The following is a 22,680-nucleotide window of genomic DNA, read 5'->3' on the forward strand; positions in this document are numbered from 1 at the left end:
AAAAAAAAAGGAAAAAGAGAAAGAGAGGGAAAGGATCGGAAGGGAGAGAAAAACAATTTTGGCTAAACATTATTAGTTGAGAAAAAGTTAATTTCAAAACTTCTTTACATAAATAAATTGTTAACATATTAATAAATTTGCTATAGTATATTAACAGTGATTCCTTGAGAAGAAATGAAAAAAAATATTTAATATTATTTAAATATTTTTTTTACTTTTATACTTTTATTATCTCTAAGATTATTTTTATAAGGGTAAAGTACTAAATTGGTCCCCTAGGTTTGGGCGTAATTCTGTTTTGGTCCTTAAGGTTTAAAGTGTTCTATTTGAATCCAAAAAAGTTTCATTTAGCATCAATTTAGTCCCACAGTGAAGTCAAAATTAAATAATTAACAAAATGTTTTACATAACAACAGTACAAGAACAAAATCGATAATCTGGAGAACAAGTACAAGCTCCAGAGGCATAAAATCAACCATTGATACATCAATACATTTATTTATTATTTTTTTATAATATAAATAAAATATTTTCTATAAAACTAAAGAAAATGATAAATAAATGTATTGATGCATCAATGGTTGATTTTGTGCCTCTGGAGCTTATACTTGTTCTCCAGATTATCGATTTTGTTCTTGAACTGTTGTTATGTAGGACATTTTGTTAATTATTTAATTTTAACCTCACTGTGGGACTAAATTGATGCTAAATGAAACTTTTTTGGATTCAAATAGAACACTTTAAACCTTAAGGACCAAAACAGAATTACGCCCAAACCTAAGGGACCAATTTAGTATTTTACTCTTTTTATAAAATAATAATCATGTTATATATATATAAAAATCAGTTATTAAATTAGTTATTTATATAAAATATATTTTATAAATAAATTAAATAATATATATGTATCTATAAATATATAATTAGTGATTTTTTATATGTACGTAAAATTTTTTATTAGAAAAGTGCTAGTAAATAGTAGGGATAGAATGCTTTATATACTGTGAGAAAAGTAGGTGAAATGAATGGTATAAGATAGTTGTCAAAATTAAATGGATTGGTAGGGGAAAGGTAGGGAAAATTGAATGATAGAGCGCAAGCGTTCTTGTGTCAAAATTTAAAGGATAACTCAAAAAAAAAAAAAAAAAAAAAAAGAAGGTATAGATAGATAAGAGAAAGCAAAGCATGCATGATAATGACGAAGGTGGTGTGTGACCTAAATAGAGAATAAAAAAGTCAATTCAAACGGCAGTTATGTGGTGACGAAATGGATTATATTGTTGGCGCCTTGGCGGTGCATTATATATTCATGCACCACCCAAATGGCTTCTTATATATATATATATATATATATATTTGTAGGTGATAAAGTCTTCGCATGAAAAAAAAGTTGCATACATTTTTTATTTTTATTTTTTATGTTCTATATATAAATAGATAATTATTTAAGAACGCTAGGAAAATAATCGGAGAAAGTTTACTTTAATAATGTGCTAATTATTCAGAGTATAATATTTAAATTTTAATTAAGATGCGTGATTTAGAGGGGGGAAAAATAATACGGAAGTTTATGCAAAAAATTATCTCCGTATAGATATTTCATATATGGATCTATCTTGATTCGGGAATAATAATAGGTAAATATGACAAATGAATAAGAATGACATATGATATATATTTGTGATTTCAATAAAAATCAATGTATCTTGCATTAAAGTTAATTTCACCGTGGCTAACTCAAATTTCATGAATCATAAATGATTTGAAAATGCTATCTCAACCAACGAATTAAGAGTACCAACCCTTACAAAAAATGCTAACATGCACTCTACTTGTAGATATTTAATTCGATTTATTCTGGTCGAATAGAATTTTCAACTCGATTCACAGTGGGTAGGATAGAATGTGGATAAAAGATTAAACTTCAATCTTATTTAATCAATTCACATTTTATATATTTACTATATACTTATATAAAAATATTTTGTATCACACAAGTAGGATCGAGTACTCACAGATTAACAAACAGATAAAATTAGAATAAAATATTTTTAATTTGTGAATAAAATAAAATTAAGTTTATATAAAAATCTCAATTCACGAGTTAAATTAAAGTTGAATCCAAATCTTACGCTACCAATTATCACTCTTACATAATTATTTGATTTTTCTCCAATCCTAGTGCTATATAGCATATGAGTTATTGTTAGTTGAATTGCAATACAGCTATACAATATTACTATATATACACAGTACTCTAAATCTAAAAATGCAACTTGCATTGTTACATATGGTTTGAAAAGGCAAGAAAAAGAAAAAAAAAAAAAAATGAGCTAGTGCATGTAGGGGAAAACGACCAAATTAATTTCAAAATCACCACTTTTAATTTCAAATAATGATCTATTTTAATCATAAACATGGCGCAAGCATAGCTTTTGAAAGTGTAAAAATGAAACACGTATACAATACAATGTGCCAAAACTTGTTATGATGCATGGCATTGACACGAATATGGGACACAACATAACACGAAATACACGGATACAGAAATTTAAAATTCTTATAAGACACGGGCATACGGCATATATATATAAAATATAAAATATTATTTAGATAAATTATAATGATATTTTTATATTTTATTGATATTAAAATATAAATTAATATTTTAATTTTTTTAATTATATAAAATATTTAAAATTTTATTTTACCAATTAATAATATATACTATTTTTAAACTCGTTTTAAGAATATATGTTAAGAATAAAGTTTAATATATTGTCACGTGATGGTATTTAAGTATGTCCAAGCGTATTTAGAGAATATTTTTTTATTTTTTTATCAAGACACAGTCTGGACATAGAAAACACGCGTGTCAAATGAGTGTCGATGATTGTCGTGTTTGAACCGGGGTGGAGTTAGATGAAATATTAGAGGAGACAAAAAATATTTACACAATAAAATAAAACTAAAATAAAATTTTAAAATAATTTAAATTAAAATTTACATATAATTTACATATAAAAAATTAAAATTAGAGAATCATTGTCTCTTTTTCCTACTACATAACTCTGTCCCTGTGTTTAAAATATGTCAGATACATTGATACAATAAATCAGATAAATGTCTGTACTTCATAAGCCAGCCAAGAGTAATTGACAAATTCAATGACCATTTAATGAAGGACTAAAAAAAATACAACATGAACATTTCGAAACAAAACTTTGATTTGGCAATTGGGTTGCTTCTTCAACCATATAAAAATCAGTTATAAAAAAGGGTAATGTTTACGACTAATATCAATCACGCATTTAGACAGTTCAACTCAAATTAACTTCTAGATTCACGCTACATGTTACAAATTGTCTAATTATATACTATCAGCTTGGTCAAATCATATTTAAATTTAGACTTTGTAAGTGCGTGAAAATTTTGGTAGTTTTTATGTGAGGTGCGCCAACGTGAAATATAATGGCGATATGATGTACTATAAAAAAAATATTAATAGTAGAATGTTTTGAATTTTCAACAAAACTATCAATTAATGAAAAGCCACCCTAGCCATTGTCTTTAATCAGATAATTTTGGCAAATAATTATTGGTCTTTTACCCATTTCGATCCCTGTCCTATTGACTATTGCATCGTTCTTTTACCCATTCCGATCCCTGTCCTATTGACTATTGCTTCTTCAGCAAGGACTTTGGCTTTGTCAGATGCATGAAGCCATGAACTGAAATGATTAAATTTTTTTAACAAATGTTGTTATCCTCCTTTTTTTTTTGTGGGGGGGGGGTGTGGGGATGTTCAAGAACTAGGTTTTTATTAATCGTTCTTTTTTTTTTCCTCTTTGTTGGACCATAAATTGGGTCGGGTGACTTTTTTACCGAATTCAAAAAAGAGACTTTGTGTGGGACTGGATGTTGGCATGTGGCGGTGTAGGAAATGTTGAAATTATGAATTTGGGCCTATGCTATTGATTAAAACATGATAATGGACCGAGGCCCATTTGGCCCAAATACTAAAACAAAAATTTTCAATATAACCAACTTAAGTTCTTGACCAAAAAAAAAAACTTAAGTTCTTTTAGTGATATCCGTCGGAAAAAAAGAATTTCTTTAAAAAAAAAAAAATGATGTAATAGTTAATTCACTAATATGCTTAAATAAATATTGAAAATTGAAATATTGTCTTGTGCGGATGAAGTTTGGCACAAATGATAGATTTATTAGCTTCCATGCAGTTACATCAAGGTTCAAAACATGGATTTAACCCATCTAGTGAAATATAGGAACTCATATAGTTGTAAGTGTTTGGATGAATGTGTGTGTGTTTGTAATATAATACTTTGATTAAAGTTGCTCAATCTGTAAAACAAAAAAAATCCTTAATTGATCCTATTAAAAAATATTATAAAAAAAAATATTTTTTATGTGAAATGATCTATGAAATATACAGTACAGTTGTAATTAAGAATCATTATATGCTCAATAAAAACATGCCAACTGGGCTCTTCATGGATGAACCAACTTTTTTTCCTTACTGATAATGAAATTACAAATTTGGTTACCGGGTTATTATGGTGAATAGTATTTTACTTTTTGGGCTTGTTACCAGGCCCACATTGGCAAGAGTGTACGAATGGCAAACGTGTTTGTCTCATAATAACCACACCCAAGTTCGAATCTTAAACTTATATTTTGTTAGTGAATTACAAATGTGAAATGATCAGTAAATTCACGTTTCCCTGGATTCAAGGGGACGGGGCATATATGAATGAATGTTCCCCTTTCCCATTGCTTTTGTTGCTCCCAATTCAACATCAAACTCCTCCTTCACTTCTCATGCATCCCTCGTTCTCCCTTCTCTCCGTACCCAACTCTCTTTCTCTCTCTCTCTCACTCTTACATTATATATACAACACATGCACAATGTTTCTAATACTACATTCACTATTTACTTGATCTTTTCTATTTACGTTGTTGTTGTTGATGACGATGGGGAATCATGGAGAGAACGGTAGTAACGGGGAGGTGGCCAGGAAGGAGAAGGAGGCGGACGCTTTGAAGTGGAAGGAGGCGGCAGAGGGATTGCAGGGGAGCCATTTTGAGGATGTGAGGAGGATGGTGGAGGACTACAGGAAGGGGGTGGTGAGGGTGGGAGGGGAGAGGCTGAGGATTGGTGAGGTGGCGGGGGTGGCGGTGGGGAGGGGGAGAGGGGTGGTGGAGGTGGAGGAGGGGGCGAGGGAGGGAGTGGAAGCAAGCAGTGAGTGGGTGATGGAGAGCATGCGGAGAGGGATAGACTGTTACGGCGTCACAACTGGGTTTGGTGCAACCTCACACCGGAGAACTACCCAAGCTGTTGCCCTTCAAACTGAGCTCATTAGGTATATCTACTATTTTTGTATGTAACTTTTTCTTTTCTTCGTAAATATTTTTTCTTCTTTTTTTCACAAATTTAAAATAAAGTTTATACCTCGTATAAACATTTTCCCTAAATTAAGGAGGAAAAATTCTTGTATAAATACAACTTCAACGCTTAATATTTGCACATAAATAACACACAACATTTCTATTAATATGAGTGTATTTCAATTACAATTAGTGAATTCTAATGTTTTTTTAAGAAGAAGAATAATAACGTTACTTCCATTTTTATATAACGTCACTCTATACATTAATTTTCTTTTTTTTTTTCATTATATGTTTATATGAATTTATAAAAAAATAACATTATTAAAATTAGAATAATAATATCCATTATTCACATTGTTTAATATTTTCATTGTCTACCTATACTTTTTCTATATCAAAATATAAAGTGTCTAGAATTATAAAAATATATTTTTGAGAATTTATCCTTACAGTAAAGCTTATTTCATTGTCAAGAACTTAAGTTCTCTTGTCTTACTTACAAGCTAATTATAAAAACATTCAAGTCACATTAAAATTTTGTTTATAACAATGTTGTATAGCCAACGAATATTATAATTTTGGGCTAATATTTAGTTAGCAATAATTCACCCACATTTACAGTGATTTACATGTAAATATATAATTTATATCTATATTTATTAGAAATTTGGACACACAAAATCAATATAATTTACAATAATATTTACCAAAATTTACATACATAAATTAACAAAATTTATTTATTAAAAATAATTTAATATTTGTCCTAGCTAAATACCACCTAAAATTACTAAACTTTTGGTCCTAAGAATTACTACTTTGTTTAACGTTTGATTCACAAATAAAGTGTCGTGTATTTCATTTTAGTATATGATGGGATTAGGGGGATATGTGCATGATGCATGAAAGTCTTCCTAGCTATGGCGTGAGGGTATTATGATGGTAATTGAAGTGGTTATGTGAATGGCTTTTGTTAAGAAAAATGTGATTGATTTTTGTGACCCAGGTTTTTGAATGCTGGAATATTTGGGAATGGCAAAGAATCATGTCATACTCTGCCACAAAGTGCAACAAGGGCTGCAATGCTGGTTCGAATCAACACACTCCTTCAAGGCTACTCTGGCATTAGATATGAGATTCTAGAAGCCATTGCAAAGCTCCTCAACAATAACATCACACCAGTAGTGCCATTGCGTGGCTCAATTTCCGCCTCCGGAGACTTGGTTCCATTTTCATACATAGCAGGACTACTCACAGGGAGGCCTAATTCGAAGGCCTTCGGTCCAAATGGCGATACACTCACGGCCGAACAAGCCTTCAATCTAGCCGGCATTGGTAGCGAATTCTTCGAGTTGCAGCCTAAGGAGGGTCTTGCACTTGTCAATGGAACTGGTGTTGGTGCTGGTTTGGCTTCAATAGTCTTATTTGAGGCCAACATCTTAACCATTTTATCCGAAATCGTGTCTGCGATTTTCGCAGAAGTGATGCAGGGTAGGCCAGAGTTTACAGATCATTTGACTCACAAATTGAAGCATCACCCTGGTCAGATTGAAGCAGCAGCACTCATGGAACATATCTTGAATGGAAGTGCTTATGTTAAATCAGCACAGAAATTGCATGACATTGAGCCTTTTCAAAAGCCAAAGCAAGATAGATATGCTCTTAGGACTTCGCCGCAGTGGTTAGGACCACAAATTGAAGTGATTCGTTTGTCAACCAAGTCCATTGAAAGAGAGATCAACTCTGTGAATGACAATCCCTTGATCGATGTTTCAAGGAACAAGGCTTTGCATGGTGGCAATTTTCAAGGTACACCGGTTGGTGTTTCAATGGACAATACAAGGTTAGCACTGGCTGCAATTGGAAAACTCATCTTTGCACAAATGTCTGAGTTGGTCAATGAGTTCTATAACAATGGTTTACCTTCAAATCTCTCTGGGGGGCAATGTCCTAGCTTGGATTATGGATTCAAGGGTGCTGAGATAGCCATGGCTGCATATTGTTCTGAGCTTCAGTATCTGGCAAACCCAGTGACAAATCATGTGCAAAGCGCGGAACAACACAACCAGGATGTGAATTCATTGGGGCTGATCTCAGCTAGGAAAACAGCTGAAGCTGTTGAGATATTAAAGCTCATGTTTTCAACCTACTTGGTTGCTCTATGTCAGGCTATAGATTTGAGGCATTTGGAGGATAATATGAAGATCACAGTTAAGAACACAGTGAGCAGAGTAGCTAAGAAAGTCCTCAATCTAAGTGTCAATGGGGAGCTTCATCCTCATCCTTCAAAATCTTGTGAGAAAGATTTGCTCAAAGTGGTTGATTGCGAGCATGTCTTCACCTATATTGATGACCCCTGTAATCCTGCATACCCTTTGATGCAGAAACTGAGGCTAGTGCTTGTGGAACATGCGTTGATGAGGAGTAGCAATGGCTTGAAAAGCACGAGTGCGACCATCTTTGCAAAGATTGGCGCTTTTGAGGAGGAACTCAAGAAGGTGCTTCCCAAAGAAGTTGAGGCTACAAGGGATGCTTTTGAGGAAGGGAATGCAGCAAGTCCTAACAAAATTAAGCAGTGCAGATCCTATCCAATCTACAAGTTTGTGAGGGAGGAACTGGGAACAGAGTTTCTAACTGGAGAGAAGATTAAATCCCCTGGTGAAGATTTTGATAAAGTTTTCAATGCAATTAATCAGGGTAAGATAATAGACCCAATCTTTGAATGTCTCAAGGACTGGGATTGCACTCCTCTTCCCATATGTTGGAGCTCCTGATAGGCCTTACAACAAGTAGCTCAATGTTTATTAGTTTGATGATTACCATGATTTTCCTTGGAGATTAGTATGGTATGCATAACTGTTTCCTTTAGTAGTTATACTGATAATTTTATTGTAATGTATTTTAATATAGAATTTTAAGGTGGAAATGATTGTCCACAATAAATGATTGTCACAATGTACTGTATTTAAATATAAAATCTTAATTGTGTACATTGAAAAATGTCTCTAATACACTCAAGGCAATAATTCTCTCAGTAGTTTGGTGCACGTTGCAATCTATTCAAAACCATCCACAAGCGAACAAGACCACGCAAACCAATACTTTAAATAAACTCCGGGAAAATATTTGTTCGATCTTAGATGTAAGATTTTGGTCGTTTCTAGTTGCATTAGTTTACTATTAGATTCCGATATGCTTCGTTTAACATCCAGCTATTCATTGCATGTAAGATTAATTACATATATGTACATCATAAAATCAATAATTAGCAAATGTTGGACCCAAAACCCCAAAAATCAAATACAGATACCACCATCGATCCAACAATACCTTCCCTCCTAAATTGATTTAAAAAGCTTTCACCTATAAAAAAAAGGGCTTTAGAAAATCTATTTCGTGGCCTATTGTTAGGACAAGTATGCAAAATTTCATCTAGAGTTAGTCATCACTCATCGTCTGATAAACAGACGAATTCAAGAGATGCAGCTTGACTGGATGAGTTAGGAGTCACACTAACACTGGTGCCAATTCTGGGTGGGTTCAAAGAAACCACTTCTGACATACTTGGCTGAACTCTTGGAAGACAAACAGCAGATTGAGTGTTGGCATTCGCATGTAAGCTGATGGTCCGTAAGTTGAGGGTGGAAAACCCACCAGTTCCAACAGAGCTATTCGGCTGGTGGGCCATCTGAGGATCAGACTGATATGTCAGTGGAGTTGGTTGGGCTGGAACACAAGACAATGTGGGAGCAATCGCAGGTGCAGCCTGATTTGGCATCCCATGAAGGAGAGCAGGGTGATTAGGAGCCGGCATAGGTGCCGAGGGTCTAAAAGGCTGGAGATGTGGTGCCGGGGCTCGCATCTCACTGGCAATCGGAAAATTCCCTGAGGGTGAAGAATTGCAGTTAAGAGGAAGTCTTGCAGGAGGACTTGGTGTCTTGTACGTAACATTTGAAGGTGGGAGCGAATTCTGAGAGCTAACCAAAGCAGATGGACTATGAAGATTGGCAGAAAGTGGTCCCCGTGGTCCCCGGGAAGATGAACCAGCAACAACCTGGGAAGGAAAAGTAGCACTTTGTTGTCTTGCAAGCTGAATCGACTGCTGGGCAACACCTGCATCTGAAATAAAATGTTGGTTAGTGGTTAGGAAGGTATGAAACCAGTAAACCAAAAACCTAGCCCTGCAAGCGAACCCTATTTAGTGACCTTCTATGATAAGAGGATTTTCAAACCCAGGCTTAATACTTGGGTGAAACGATCAAATAAATGGCAAGGAAGACAAGTACTATCACAGCTGCTAGAAATGAAATTGGGAAGGAACTGAAGTTGGTTTAGGTTTTTCTCAAAGATATCCGGTCAGGGAGTATAAGTAATCTGTCCTGAGAGCTGACATACCTTGCTGCACTCCATATGCATCAGATGTTTTACGATACATGCATTTGGACCGAAAAAAATCTGCCAACATCTTATTTACCAAAACTGTGTGGTAACTTGAATCCAACTTGTTCTTCGTTTGTTGAAATTCATTCTCAACCAATTGAAATTTAATATCATACTTCCTACGAAGTGCCTCCAATTCCTTTTCGAAATCAGACTTCAGTTTAGCTCTCTGCTCCAGCAAGAATAAAATTACAATAATCAGTAAAGAAAGAAAAAACAAGAATAACTAAACCAAATTAAATAAGTAAACCAGAAGCTAACCATTTCTTCATGGTTTTTGGTCAGTTGTTCAATAATTTTTTTTATTCTTTCCAATTCATTTTTAAGTGGATCGGCGCTCAACGGCAGAGGCATTCTAGAAGCTGAATGAGTTGCAGTATGTATAGGATGATTGTTGATTTCTGAAGGAGTTGACAAATTTCTCAAGCTTGAACTTGAAGCCTCTCTTCTGACTCCAACAGGGCCAAGTGAATCATGGCCTGAATTTAGGACAGAGTGCACAACTGCTTGCGAGTGTGAACCAAGCTCTAAATTTGAGTCAGCCTGCACAACATCCTGATTAGGAACCACAGCTGAAACCTCTGTTTCGTGGTGGGGGAGATCATTTCTGTTCGGCTGATGTTCAACTCCATTCTCGGAAGGCTCCAGGATGCATGAATTTGATTGATTAGCTGGAACAACACCAACTAGATTAGGTACTATCTCAGCTCGTTCAGAAGAATTCTGCACTTCTCCAGCAGTATCCTGAGCAGGAGGGGCCTCCAGAGATGGTGATTGCTGCACTCCTTCCAGCTGGGCTGGTATCATACTACTTTTATCCACTGAAGAAGTGTCTGTGGAAGGCCTTGTATCATTATGACAATCAGCTGCTTCATGAGTATCTCCATCAGGTTCATTCAAAGAGACTACATCAGTAACTTGTTGTACCAAAGGTGGATTTGAAAGGGAACTTTTATCAGGACCATCAGCTTGACAACACCTGAATGATGAGACAGTATTATCTGGGTCATTTATAGGTCCTTTGTCAGATGTTTGATCCACCGATGAGAAATGATTGACAGCAGCAGCATTTATGGGACATTCACTAAAATTGACCATCCTATGTGTTTCCACTTCCACAGGTACCTCTCGTCCCAATATGCTTACTCTGCCCTGATCGTGGCTAGTTTCTGGGGTAGCACATCTATCTAAAATTTCATTTAAAGCAACTCCATCAGTTACTTGCTCCACAGATGGAGGAGGACTATCAGCTGAAACATTTTCCAGACAATCAGTAGCAGTGACAGTGGTAGGCTGTCTGGGTGCATCTCTATTCAGTATGCCTGCCATGGCCTCATCAGCAATCCCTTCATTAGGTAAATGTGAAGTTTCAGTGGTAGCATTATCCAAACCATTATAAGCTCCATGGATTTGCACGGCATTCTCACAAGACAGGCTTGAAACAGTCCCATCTAGTTTATTGTGTGTAGAAGAATGAACTTCATCCTGAACATCATTAGGCATGGCCTCATTTGTGTTATTATCATGACCCTTCTCGTCAGTCAAATGATCAGACACAAGGGGCATACTCTCTGAACCCTTGTGAGCATTTTCCTGATCAGACAGCTGCGTGTATTCAACTGCCGTACCAAGTTCCTTTGAAGCATCTATGTTTGACAATTCACTTTTTGCCCAATCCTCTACATCTTGTGCCCATGCGTCTTCTCTATGTTTGAAGTTCTGCCTAGCAGCCATATGTGTGTCCTCAAGAGCCTTTAGACGTGTTTCATGCTCACATTTTAGTTCTTCAATTTTTGAACCAAATTCAGTGTTCAAGACTTTGAGCTTCTCTGTCTTCATCACATCATTTGGAGAGCAGGTCCGAATAACCAATGACTCTATTTTGTACTTTTTCTCAAATTCAGCCTTTTCATCCTCAAAAGCTGTTTCTAATCTTTGCTTCTCTTCTTGTTGCATCCGTTTAAGTTTCTTCAACTGCTCTTGGCACTTCTTCCGTATTTCCCTAATACTTCTGAACACATCATTTTTAAACAAGTCAGCCTCCTGCCCTACTTCTTTACTGGAATAAACCTTCCTTGATGACTCAGGAGATTTTGGAGAACCAGTATCCTTTGAATTTCCCATCCGATGTAAAAAAAGTCCCTTCAGACAGCGTAAAACTGAGTAGATATAATCCACCTCTTCTTTCCTACAGACAAAATCCAAATGCTGTTTTGCAAGTAAAAGAGAATCCCTGTGGTCAACTTTGTGCTTTAGCAATGGAGCAACAGTCCAAATCTGAAATATACACAATACCACAACAAATGTATCAGTGCTATAAACTAAATGCAATCATGTGAAAAAAAATGTAAGAGACGACAGGAAACAAAGTCCGGTAAACTACTGCACAACTATATATATATAACTGAAATAAGAATGATTTATAAATACATTAAAAATTGTATGGATAATTGCAAACTAAATGTGAGAGAACAGAAAAGATTCTATTCATATCATAAATTGTTAAAATGGCAACCAGATAGTCACTATGCAAGAGAAAATATGGAGCAAATATTCCTCAACAACAAAAATGGATCAGCTGCCTCACTTGTTTAAGATGGTAAAACAAGTGAGTAAGATCTTGTAGACAACGGAAAAAGGTAGAGATTTTCTCTCAAAATATAAATTGATTAAATAGAAATGGAAATTATAAACTCACTTCATATCTATTCTATTTTTGTCCATTTTCTTTTATATTATCTTCCATAAATAAGCTTACAAATACTTCCAAGTTCATTACCCATAATAATCATGCTGTACACCAATCACAATGAGGCTCTAAACTTAATGCAATGTGACCTCAGCTGATTAAGCTACTCATAGGGGGAAAAAACCAACTTGAATGAAATTTCTTAGAAGCATAGAACACACACACACACACAAAAAGAGGAGGGGGGGGAGAGAGAGAGAGAGAGAGAGAGAGAGAGAGAGAGAGAGAGAGATGGCTGTTCTGACCAAAGATATTTGAAAAGCCTGTAACATTGATACTGGTTCTCGCTCCCTGTTGACATGATGATTGTTCACAACAAATTCAAGAAAATTATCAACCATATCTCTGACGTTATCCTGCATGCAAATTTTTTTAAAAAAAAAGCAAGTGTTAAAATACCATCATATTCATCCTTATAATAGACTTTACATTGACATGTACAAACACTCCCCCCCCAAAAAAAAAAAAAACAAAAGAAGCTACCAAACTCATTGGTAGTCCAAATATGAAGGCCATTCTTTACTAAATGCAGGAAGCAGGATTGAATTAGAAGAACTGTGTGCAACATTAATTTAGATGGCCAAAACTACACTGAATTAAACAACAAAAAATTGGAAGATTTGAAAAAGTGTCCAAAATTCCAACTTCTGTAAGTTGTGCTGTGAATTCATTATAACAAATCGTTAATTTCATTGATATCTGCTCTTCTCTTCAATAAACTTCCTTTTCTATCCAAAACAGAAATGTTGCAATCTTGTTACAGTAAAGGGACCAGCAGAGAACAAAAAACAAGTAAAACAACAACAAAGAAAAGCACTGTCCATACAGGGAGAAGAAGAACGCCACAAAGCTTTTTGATCTCTGGCTTCAAAGAAAGATATAAGCTCCTCTGCTCATCACGCAGTCTAGTTGTTTCCTCATATTCGACATCATCAAATCCAAGTCTATCTGAAGTTTGATCAAGCAAAGAGAATGTGTAAGGACACATTAAGATGCAATAGGTTACCATCACAAGTAGAACTACACTAGATTTGAGAGACATTATTTGCTGGATCTTAAAAGGCTACAATAACTCATATTTATCAACTTCAATGGATCAAGGAATGTCATAAAAGAGTGAAAACAGAGGTTAAAACTAACCTGTCTTGATCCCAGTAGATAACTTTGAACCTTCAGATTTTGAAGAAGGCTGGTCCACAAGATTGTTTCTCACTTTCCGGCGCTTTTTCGCTATACCTCCACTACCATCAAAAAGATCTACTCTCTTTCGGCTCCGCTGAGATGAACTACAAGAGTACTTCCACTTAAACTGTTTCCCCTCAAAAAGTTTTGTCCAAAAAATATGGGGAAGCTCTTCCTCCAGTATCTTATTTTTCATCTCACCAGGCAAAGGAAAATCTGCCTGGTATGTTGACCCATTTTGCCTGACTTTTAATAAAACTGAACAGTTTCTTGTTTCAGCGTCCTGAGATAGTACTGATGATAATTCACGGACTGTTTCTGTCAGATGTTGTTGCCCAGATGAAGATTTCTGACCCAAAACAGAAGTTTCACTGTGATGGAAAATTTTCAAATCATCAAATAGGGAAGCAGCTCCCCACATCAACAGCATTTGGCAGGTAGTCCTGCTTATGTTCAGTAAATTGCTGTCAAGTATCCTATCTTGCTTTGAAAGGATCAAGGCATTTTCTTCCACAGTGAAGGCTGAATATAAGCGGAATATTTTTATCACTTGGGGCTGTGAATCAATTGTTATCTTCTGAAGGGATCTTATATCATTAGTTGGGTTCCAATCACTGTCAAATATAATAATGGTATCCAGTGATGATAATCTGATGCCTGGACGGCAGGCACATGCATCTAACAGAAAAACAAACCGTCCATCATCCTTGTTGTTAAATTTCCTCATGGCATCTTTCTGCTTGGACACTAAAAGACCTTTGTCAACCCGTTCATACGAGTTTGGACCAAATCTTATCCGTAACAAGTCATCCAAAAAATCTCCTGCAGAAACCCTCCCAGAACCACCAATAGACTGCAAATCCAAAACAATTTCATAACTCAAAACAACCTAACCTCAAGCAAAGAATGGACGAGAAAAAGGAGATATCACACTCCTCATGTACTCACCAAAGATAACACATAATTAACAAGAAGAGAATCAGAAAATTAGAGAAAGCAGTGAATGCAAAACAAAAAATCAAGGCCTTCAGAACTTGGCCACATTTTATTGTATTCATTAATAAAAACGGCCTTGAATATGTTTAGTCCCAATAAATTCAGCATTTTACCTTTAGTTATAACATTTTTGTTTAGTTTTTGTCCCTCTTCAGCCCAATATATTAGGTTGTTCTTATCACTTAGATTTTGATTTTGTGATGAATGAGTGATATTTATAGAGTAAACAATAAAGACTATAGCAGATTTAGATAATAATAATAATAAAAAATTAGCAGAAAAAGCATATTCTGGAATACTTACAAAAACCAAAAAAGAAAGATAGACCAAAATCAAAGCAAAATTTTTTAAGGGACTAAATTCAAAATATTACGTTTATTATGCTATTCGTATACCAAAATCTGCCACTAAAATCAGACATCAATATATCTGTGTATAAATACATGTGTGGTTTAATTTATTTTCAATGTGTATTTGTATTTCAATATGTATTTTGTGATAGAATATTTTCCATCCAATTCCACTAACACTTCCACATTTAATCCCTCCCGATTTTGGACTTTTTTTTTTTGTGTGGTTTTTTTTTGGGGGGGGGGGGGGTGTGAGGTTTGTTTAGGGGTGGAAGGCCATTTTATCGAAACAAATTATTTGCGCTCCATTATACCCACATTAAATTCCAATCCAGCAGTTTCTGGAGAAAAAAGAGAAGGGGGGGGGGGTGGGGGTGGGGAGCGGTGTTTGGTGTAATACTGTAATGTAATAAGCCAATTCAGTTTTTTATCAGCCATAGACAATTCAATGTTCTCAGCACAGTGAAGACAAACAAACAATTTGCAGTAAAATTACATTCAGGATCAATAATGTGCCACAACTGGCAATAGTAGTATTAGCACAATGCTATAAACAAACTTGAAATCTCTACTTCAATATTACTATTTAAAGTAAAAGCGTTTTTGAATATAGAAATTGATTCATATAAACATTTAAGCTTAGGTTAGTACCCAGGAAAGTAGAAAATATGGAGAGACAATTTCGCTATGATGATTAGAATTTAGAACTTAAGTTCAACAAATACTTAGCAAACACCTGTGGATGATGTGATGGGATGATAGAGTACAAATGCATACCTTAAAAAGAATCAGACCCCTTAAGCTTTTAGCCTTCAACTCCATGAGCATCGAATCAAGTAGTTGCAGCTTGCCACTTGCTTTTATATCAACATCGATGAATTCAGCCTCATCAAGGCCAACAGTAAGTCGACTTTTCAGTGTTTGATCAACAATAGAAGGATGAATACAACACTGTCAAGTGATACAAACAACAAATGACCTTGTTCAGAAAATATACAAAAGCTTTAAATTTGGAATTAAACTCGAGAAAAAATACAGGAACACAACTCAACTAAAAAAATAAATGTCTTCAATTTGTTCTAATGTTCAATTAGAAACACCAGATGTACTTCATATATGCATCACAACATTTTAGAGTTTAAAGTAGATCTAAAATTTAGCAACACCAATTTAAGACAAGATGTTCCAGTCATTAATGAATTAAATATGTTCCCAATTCATTACAATTGATAAACCATACCTGAAATCATAAAATTATAATCCAGACCAGAGAGGAATAAGAATAGGGTTCCCATAAGCATCCAATTGAATATGGTGCAAACATACATGCATACATACATACAACAACAGCAACAGCAGCAGACATATATACATATGACAGTATAAAATAGCTAAAACCTGAATGAAACCTATATCTATTGTCAATCTTATATCGACTATGAAAGTAACTCAGAAGGTGCAGCCTAACCTTTCGGGCCGTAATAATGATGTCACGAAGGGCATCGATATCCGTCTTTGCTGATGAACGCAGAATTGAAGCATTTGAATGTAAAGTAGCACAATACTGCTCAAGCTGCACATGAGATATCTGGACAGGAACCCAATACTCAATAAACTTGAAAGAGTCCGACTTGCATTTATATGCAAGATGACTTGACGGCCGCTCCTTGAGTTGATCAATCTTGTTACCAGAATCAGGTATTAGAAAACAATACTAGAGCAAGAATACAAGGAAACACACTTTTAATTAAGCAGGCTAAAACATATTCTAGGTTTAGAGAAAAAATCCAGGATACCATCTCACGTATAATATGTGGAGCACACAGACTGATTGCTCATGCTCCAATGTAAAGTGATTATCTATCCAATTTAAGAATGCAAGCAAGCTAATAAATCCTCAATCAGCTAAGCATTTCAGCACCAGAATCATGATTCTGTTGCAATTTGATTGATCCAGGATCCAAAATCTTAAACCAGGTCAGCACCGCATCTCACACAATCCAACTGGAAAAATGGCTTTAGACTAAGAATTAAGCCAGGCCAACCCCCAGTTCAACCTTTTTTCAGTACATCAAACCCTGAATCTACTGATCTCTCCTTAAATATAACGGCAAAGTATACTGAACTCCCTTTAAGTTTAGTGAAACTCACCACAACCCCTATATATTTTGCCAGGCTACATTGGCCTCTTTCTGGGTGCTGATTAGTACTATGTTTGAGAGAGGTTTAATGTCACATACTACAAAGTAATTAGAGAGAGATGCAACAAATTTCATCAAACCTCAAAGGACAACATAATTTACCGCAAATTTTAATCATACTAATATTGGATGAGATGACTATAGACTAGAAAACAAAGATTTGTGCTTTTTAGAATTTGCAGACTAAATTGAATTGACTGTATGCCTTGTATTAGAGTTTACACTATTGGCTATGATGTTATTATTATTAACATTTAATTATGAATATTTTCACTACTATGGAATTTTGATATCTATCACTACTAAATAGTTGAGTTATCTGTAATTATGTGTTAGATGTACATGATGTTATTATTATTAACATTTGATCATAAAAATTATCTGGTTCATAATTAAGATAATCCGTCTTTACATTCATGACACTCATGTTCATGAACATTACCTGTGGCACATTATCTACTCTGGAGCAAGAAGCTGCTCTCTTTTCTCTCTGGAAACATTCTTCATAGCCTCTGATTAACCTCTGACCTTCAGGTGAACGAAGAAACAACTCATTGTCCAACTCCCATGTAGCATGCTCATAACCAAGACCACGCCATTTCACAAGCCATTCGTAGCAACAGTTTAAGTTTTGAACTCCATCATTAATGTTGTGATCATCTTGCTGTGTGGAATGGATTATTGCTCTCTTCTGCAGCAGACGATGAGGTAGACTCCATTCTAGCTTCAACCTTTGGTCCTGAAGTAACGGAACTCTCAGCAAAATACAATCACTGTAGCATAGCAATTATAAATCTCAAAGAAAAGATTAAGAAATAAAATAAAACCTGATTTTTCATATTAAAGTTTTTAAGAAGTGAAGGAGCTTCACGAAGTAACTGATTTTCCGGTATCCATCGATTATGAACATGAGCAATGCCTTTATATTTCACTAGATATTCTTTCTGAGCAAGAGTAGACCCTAATAGAGATACCAAAGAACAAACAATTAAATATGCCCCATACATGAGCATAGTCTAAGTGTAGATATAGAAGAGTTTCAAGTATTCAAAGTAATGACAGAAGTAGGGAACATTCAAAAGGAAAATAGTTTGGGCAATGCTTATTATTTGTACCATCAAAATTTGATGTCAAAACTTCTTTGACATCCCAAATTGATTCTACTCCCTCCGATACAGAATATACACCAAGTTCAATCTTCTTCCTCACACAGAAATGGCAATACCAAACTCCAATGGAGGCATCGACCAGGGGTGGCTCAAGACAAGAAGAATGGTAGCACCCGCTGCATCCTTTTCCACCACAAAACCTGCAACGCACAGTCAAGTCTAACATAGAAGAACCAAAACACACTTGAAACATAATATAAGTGATGGTCGCCTCTCTATGGATGCACAATGATAAACACTTAAATTATTTATAGATAATAGCTAATTTTAACAAGCTAGAGCAGGTTCAACTGGTCCAACCAACATTCAGCCATGTTTCCAGGCTGAATCCTCAATGATAAAATGAGTCAAAGTAAAAATGGAGTACAGGATTGAAATACTACACAAACTGGACAGCTAATCTACAGGAACTGGGTCAAATCTATATATCCTTTTTGTTTTTAAGGATAAAAGAAGAGTCATATTGAGATAAAGCTAGACATTTACATTTAGGATAAGTGGATGACAAAAGAACAATTTGGACCTAAAAAAATTACAGAATAAGGCAAATGTATCCTACTGTAAATTATGCACTTAAGATGTTAGTATGTTACACATTATTAAGCTTGGCATGTGCATATCATTTGAAAGGATTTGGTTGAACACTGTTTCCTACCTATTCTGACCATTGAAGAGGTGAACTAACTTCATACTCATTAAAGATTGAGTTCATCCTACAAAACTACCGAGTATGAGCTCGGACAGTGTCTAAGGGGGCTAGGTCCACCTGACAAAAATACACATTTCTAGTAGTTTTGATAACCCAATCTTTGGTTGGTATCAAGTTAGTTTATATATTCATTGTTGGAAATTGTAGTTTATTTTTCTAAAATCAATATAATTTCTAACTATTCCTATTCAATATAAATAACAATTCAGATTAATACATAGCAAATAAAAGAAAAGGAAGGTGCGACTCAAAAAACTAAAAGGTGACTTACCAAGCATGATCATGCCTATTAAATCTAGTTTATATCATGTATATCAAATATGTTTACATGTCAGTATATTAATTTTGAATTGATTATAATTGATGTTAATGATTTAAAAGGCATATAAAATCCAACAAAGTAGCTTGTTTGTTTTTTCTTCCCTTTCTTTTTTATTGAAACCATCAAACTAGATATTAACAACTCCATATGACTGCAGTTAGAAAATGTAGAAAGGAGAAAAAAATTACAAGACGAGCCAAAATAGTGAAAACTATAATTTCAGCAAAAGCATCAAATAAACACATCACATCTATCATGGTTCTAGATAATTAATATTTAATATAAAAGTTACAGTACTTGCATGAACCAAACACTATAAGAAGTGTACTCACAGTAGCTGTCCACCACTCTTGCAAATTAGACATGTGTGCTTTGTGACTTCTTTTGGTGAATTTACAGGATATTCCTTTTGCAACACACTTGCATCAGTATCAACTCCATCCTGAAGCTAATGCCAAAGGTAATGTGAGCAAGGAGCCAAGGACTATGACACAAATGAATACTAACAATACAGACATCAATGATTTCACATGGTTATCGTTTTAAACTGTTTTGCCACTTGTGATTTACAAATTATCAGCTATTTTAACAAGGTGCCAATTGCCATGCCAGAACATGGATAATTAACAGTCATCAGTTCAGCATGGTTTCACAAATAGATCTAAATTATGAGCTTGAAATAGTCTGCAAAGTCTTTCTAACGGACGTTAAGCAAAGATGAAAAAGAATAATGAGGAAAAACTAAATCCAACCAACCTCAGTTGTAGAAGGGTTAGATGAGACCACAGGATCACAATCCAACCTGCAATGAAAAGAATCAATTATTGAGGCCTTAAACCCACAAACAACTATGAAATAATGTGCTTATAATATAATCCAACAAGAACAATTTAGCCCGCACATGTTTACATATTTTCCACAATCACATATGCTAATTTGACAAGAGAACCCAACACCATCAGAAACCAGAAAGAAGGGTAAGAGATGTTTGTATTGAAATTTCTCATTTCGTCATGAATTTAACTAAAAATATTGCTTGGCACGGCAAAAGAAATAGATCACATCTAAGGATCAGAATGAATATAACACCAATTTCATTCTAATTCAGAATCACTGCTACATAACTAAATTAATTCATAGATTCAAATATCATTTCTCAACAAGTACCTTCTCCGTTTGGAACATGACCCACCAGTCCCTACAATATTGTCACGCAACCTTGAAGGGATGAGGTTGCAATCATCATCATCAGCCAATGTGGTAGAAAGATCTGAACCCGTGTCCAACATGATTCCATTTCTCTTAGAATGAGTCGATTTTTCTCCATCATGCCCAACATCGTTCCTAACTAAATCTTCATCCAGTAATGGATTCCTTGACTCTGGCATTTGTGCTGTCTCGTTTCTAAAGATATCAGGTTGAACCCTTTGAGGCACCTCAACCTTACCATTTTTTGGTTTTCGAAACAGAGACCGGTACCAACGAGCATCCATTCTCTTTGTTTCTAAGTGTGAAGTTCCCAAATCGTGCTCCTCATTGTCATTGACTTCCTTAGCTTCAAATGTCAATTGTTTCACACTCTTTTCTTTTATTGGCTTCTGGTTTGAATCCATTGAACCTGAGCTAGAACATGTACTATTTGCCATCTGTTTAGCTGCACATTGTTGCCTGTAAAGCATGAATAATATTTATATCAGAACCCTAGGGAAATAACAAACGACGAAACATGCAGTTTTGAACGTAATTCAGAACTTCACATGAGAAATACTCTCACAATGCAAGCCAAATCAACGCAGTCCAAAGCAATGCACAAGAGATTAAGAGGGTTTTCACTTTTCAACTTCAGCGTAAAAGCCAAAAAGGGAAGAACAATTAAAATAAAATAAAATTAATGCTATCTTGAAACGAGTTCCACAGACCGAATCGAAATCCACAAACAGCAAAACCACTGAGGTACGAGACGAGGCTCCAAAAAAATCGGGAAAAAATTACTCCTATTTAGAAATAAAAATAGATTAACATAAAATCAAAAAGTAGAGAAACCTTACTGGTAATAAATTTCTAATGATGCATGAATACGAAGGAAGGTGATAATTGGGGCTGCAAACTGCGATGAGACAGAGAGAGGAGGGAGTTATTTTGGGGTGGTTTCGGTTTTGGGAGTGTATGCATGTAATGATGCTTCAAACTTCAGAGCAGATTATAATTTGGAAAAGGGAGCCAACGCAATTTGGAAACAACACTCCTCTTTTTTTCAAAAAATATTAACTTATACTGTTTCCCTGAAGAATTCTGTGGTTGATCCTTATAAGGTAATGTTGGTTTATAAAAAGCCGCTGTAAGGATTTAAAGTTAGAGATGCCAATTATTTTTCAATTTATACGCTCGAAAATAAGTTATAAGATATTTTATCTTTACAGTCTCACTATATATTTATATTTTTTAACAATTAAATATTTATTTAAGTGTCATTATTTTGATTAAAAAATTATTTTATAAATAATTTTTTTTATTTTTAAATGTATTTTTTTATTTTTAAATGTATTTGAAAAATTTTTAATAATAAAAATAAAAATATTAAAAAAAATAAAATATCTTTTTTAAAAAGTTACTATTTATATTTTTTTATATTTTTTTAAAAAAAATATTTTTTACGTAGAACTTGTTTGAAAACCATTAAACCGATAGAGAAATCTTTTTTTAATAAAAAAATATTTTTTTATTTTTTAGTGTATTTAGTAAATTTTTAATATTAAAAATAAAAGCACTAAAAAATTAAAAATATCTTTTTTTGAGAAATTACAATTTATACTTTTTTTTAGATTTTTTTTTAAAAAAAATATTTTTTCACATGATAAATGAATAAAAAAATATTTTTATCTTATTTTAACCAAACATAATTAATAGATAAAAAGATCTTTTTAGTTTTTACATGAAATATCTAAATATAAAATCACTTTTACTTTTGTAAAAGATCATTTAAAAAAGATCATTAAGAAAAGAAAAATGCTATATATACAAGTCATTTTGGTTTACAAGTCATACAAGTTGGGTCAAACCCAACAAAAAATACGCTCACCCATATGAAGCGTGTTAACACGCGCTACTCAATTGTTTCCATTCCTCCTCCTCTTCCTTCTTCTTCTCCTT

At 34.3% G+C, this 22,680-nt stretch overlaps 2 protein-coding genes across 3 annotated transcripts; one reads left to right on the top strand and one right to left on the bottom strand.

Annotated features, from left to right (window-relative positions):
* Nucleotides 1–4,920: 4,920 nt before the first annotated feature.
* LOC112772494 (phenylalanine ammonia-lyase) lies at nt 4,921–8,285 on the top strand. The gene is made up of 2 exons (XM_025817456.3): nt 4,921–5,384; nt 6,419–8,285. Exons 1-2 carry the CDS (start codon nt 4,990–4,992, stop codon nt 8,184–8,186), a joined length of 2,163 nt encoding a protein of 720 aa, XP_025673241.1. The 5' UTR covers nt 4,921–4,989; the 3' UTR covers nt 8,187–8,285.
* A 320-nt stretch (nt 8,286–8,605) lies between these two features.
* On the bottom strand, nt 8,606–21,850 carry LOC112772492 (uncharacterized). 2 transcript variants are annotated; one of them, XM_025817454.3, is made up of 15 exons: nt 21,579–21,850; nt 20,698–21,198; nt 20,287–20,332; nt 19,863–19,978; nt 18,446–18,639; nt 18,158–18,291; nt 17,773–18,069; nt 16,598–16,810; nt 15,907–16,080; nt 13,742–14,636; nt 13,428–13,549; nt 12,847–12,957; nt 10,114–12,129; nt 9,808–10,021; nt 8,606–9,531 (listed from the first exon to the last, which is right to left on the bottom strand). In XM_025817454.3, exons 2-15 carry the CDS (start codon nt 21,174–21,176, stop codon nt 8,858–8,860), a joined length of 5,685 nt encoding a protein of 1,894 aa, XP_025673239.1. In that variant the 5' UTR covers nt 21,177–21,198; nt 21,579–21,850; the 3' UTR covers nt 8,606–8,857. The 2 variants fall into 2 exon arrangements, with proteins under 2 accessions (XP_025673239.1, XP_025673240.1); XM_025817455.3 differs by having other exon boundaries at nt 19,863–19,972; nt 21,579–21,830.
* Nucleotides 21,851–22,680: the final 830 nt, after the last annotated feature.

This window comes from Arachis hypogaea, chromosome 18 (assembly GCF_003086295.3).
Source record: "Arachis hypogaea cultivar Tifrunner chromosome 18, arahy.Tifrunner.gnm2.J5K5, whole genome shotgun sequence".
NCBI classification, from domain to species: domain Eukaryota; kingdom Viridiplantae; phylum Streptophyta; class Magnoliopsida; order Fabales; family Fabaceae; genus Arachis; species Arachis hypogaea.

What these genes read in the sequence shown, in the direction of transcription:
- LOC112772494 (XM_025817456.3), top strand. Translation starts at nt 4,990, where the DNA reads ATGACGATGGGGAATCATGGAGAGAACGGTAGTAACGGGGAGGTGGCC. An exon ending in CTTCAAACTGAGCTCATTAG is followed by an intron (nt 5,385 to 6,418) that starts GTATATCTACTA and finishes TTTGTGACCCAG; the next exon opens with GTTTTTGAATGCTGGAATAT.
- LOC112772492 (XM_025817454.3), bottom strand. Translation starts at nt 21,176, where the DNA reads ATGGCAAATAGTACATGTTCTAGCTCAGGTTCAATGGATTCAAACCAG. An exon ending in AAGAGTGGTGGACAGCTACT is followed by an intron (nt 18,640 to 19,862) that starts GTGAGTACACTT and finishes TGTGCGTTGCAG; the next exon opens with GTTTTGTGGTGGAAAAGGAT. An exon ending in GAGTAGATAATGTGCCACAG is followed by an intron (nt 16,811 to 17,772) that starts GTAATGTTCATG and finishes TCTGGTAACAAG; the next exon opens with ATTGATCAACTCAAGGAGCG.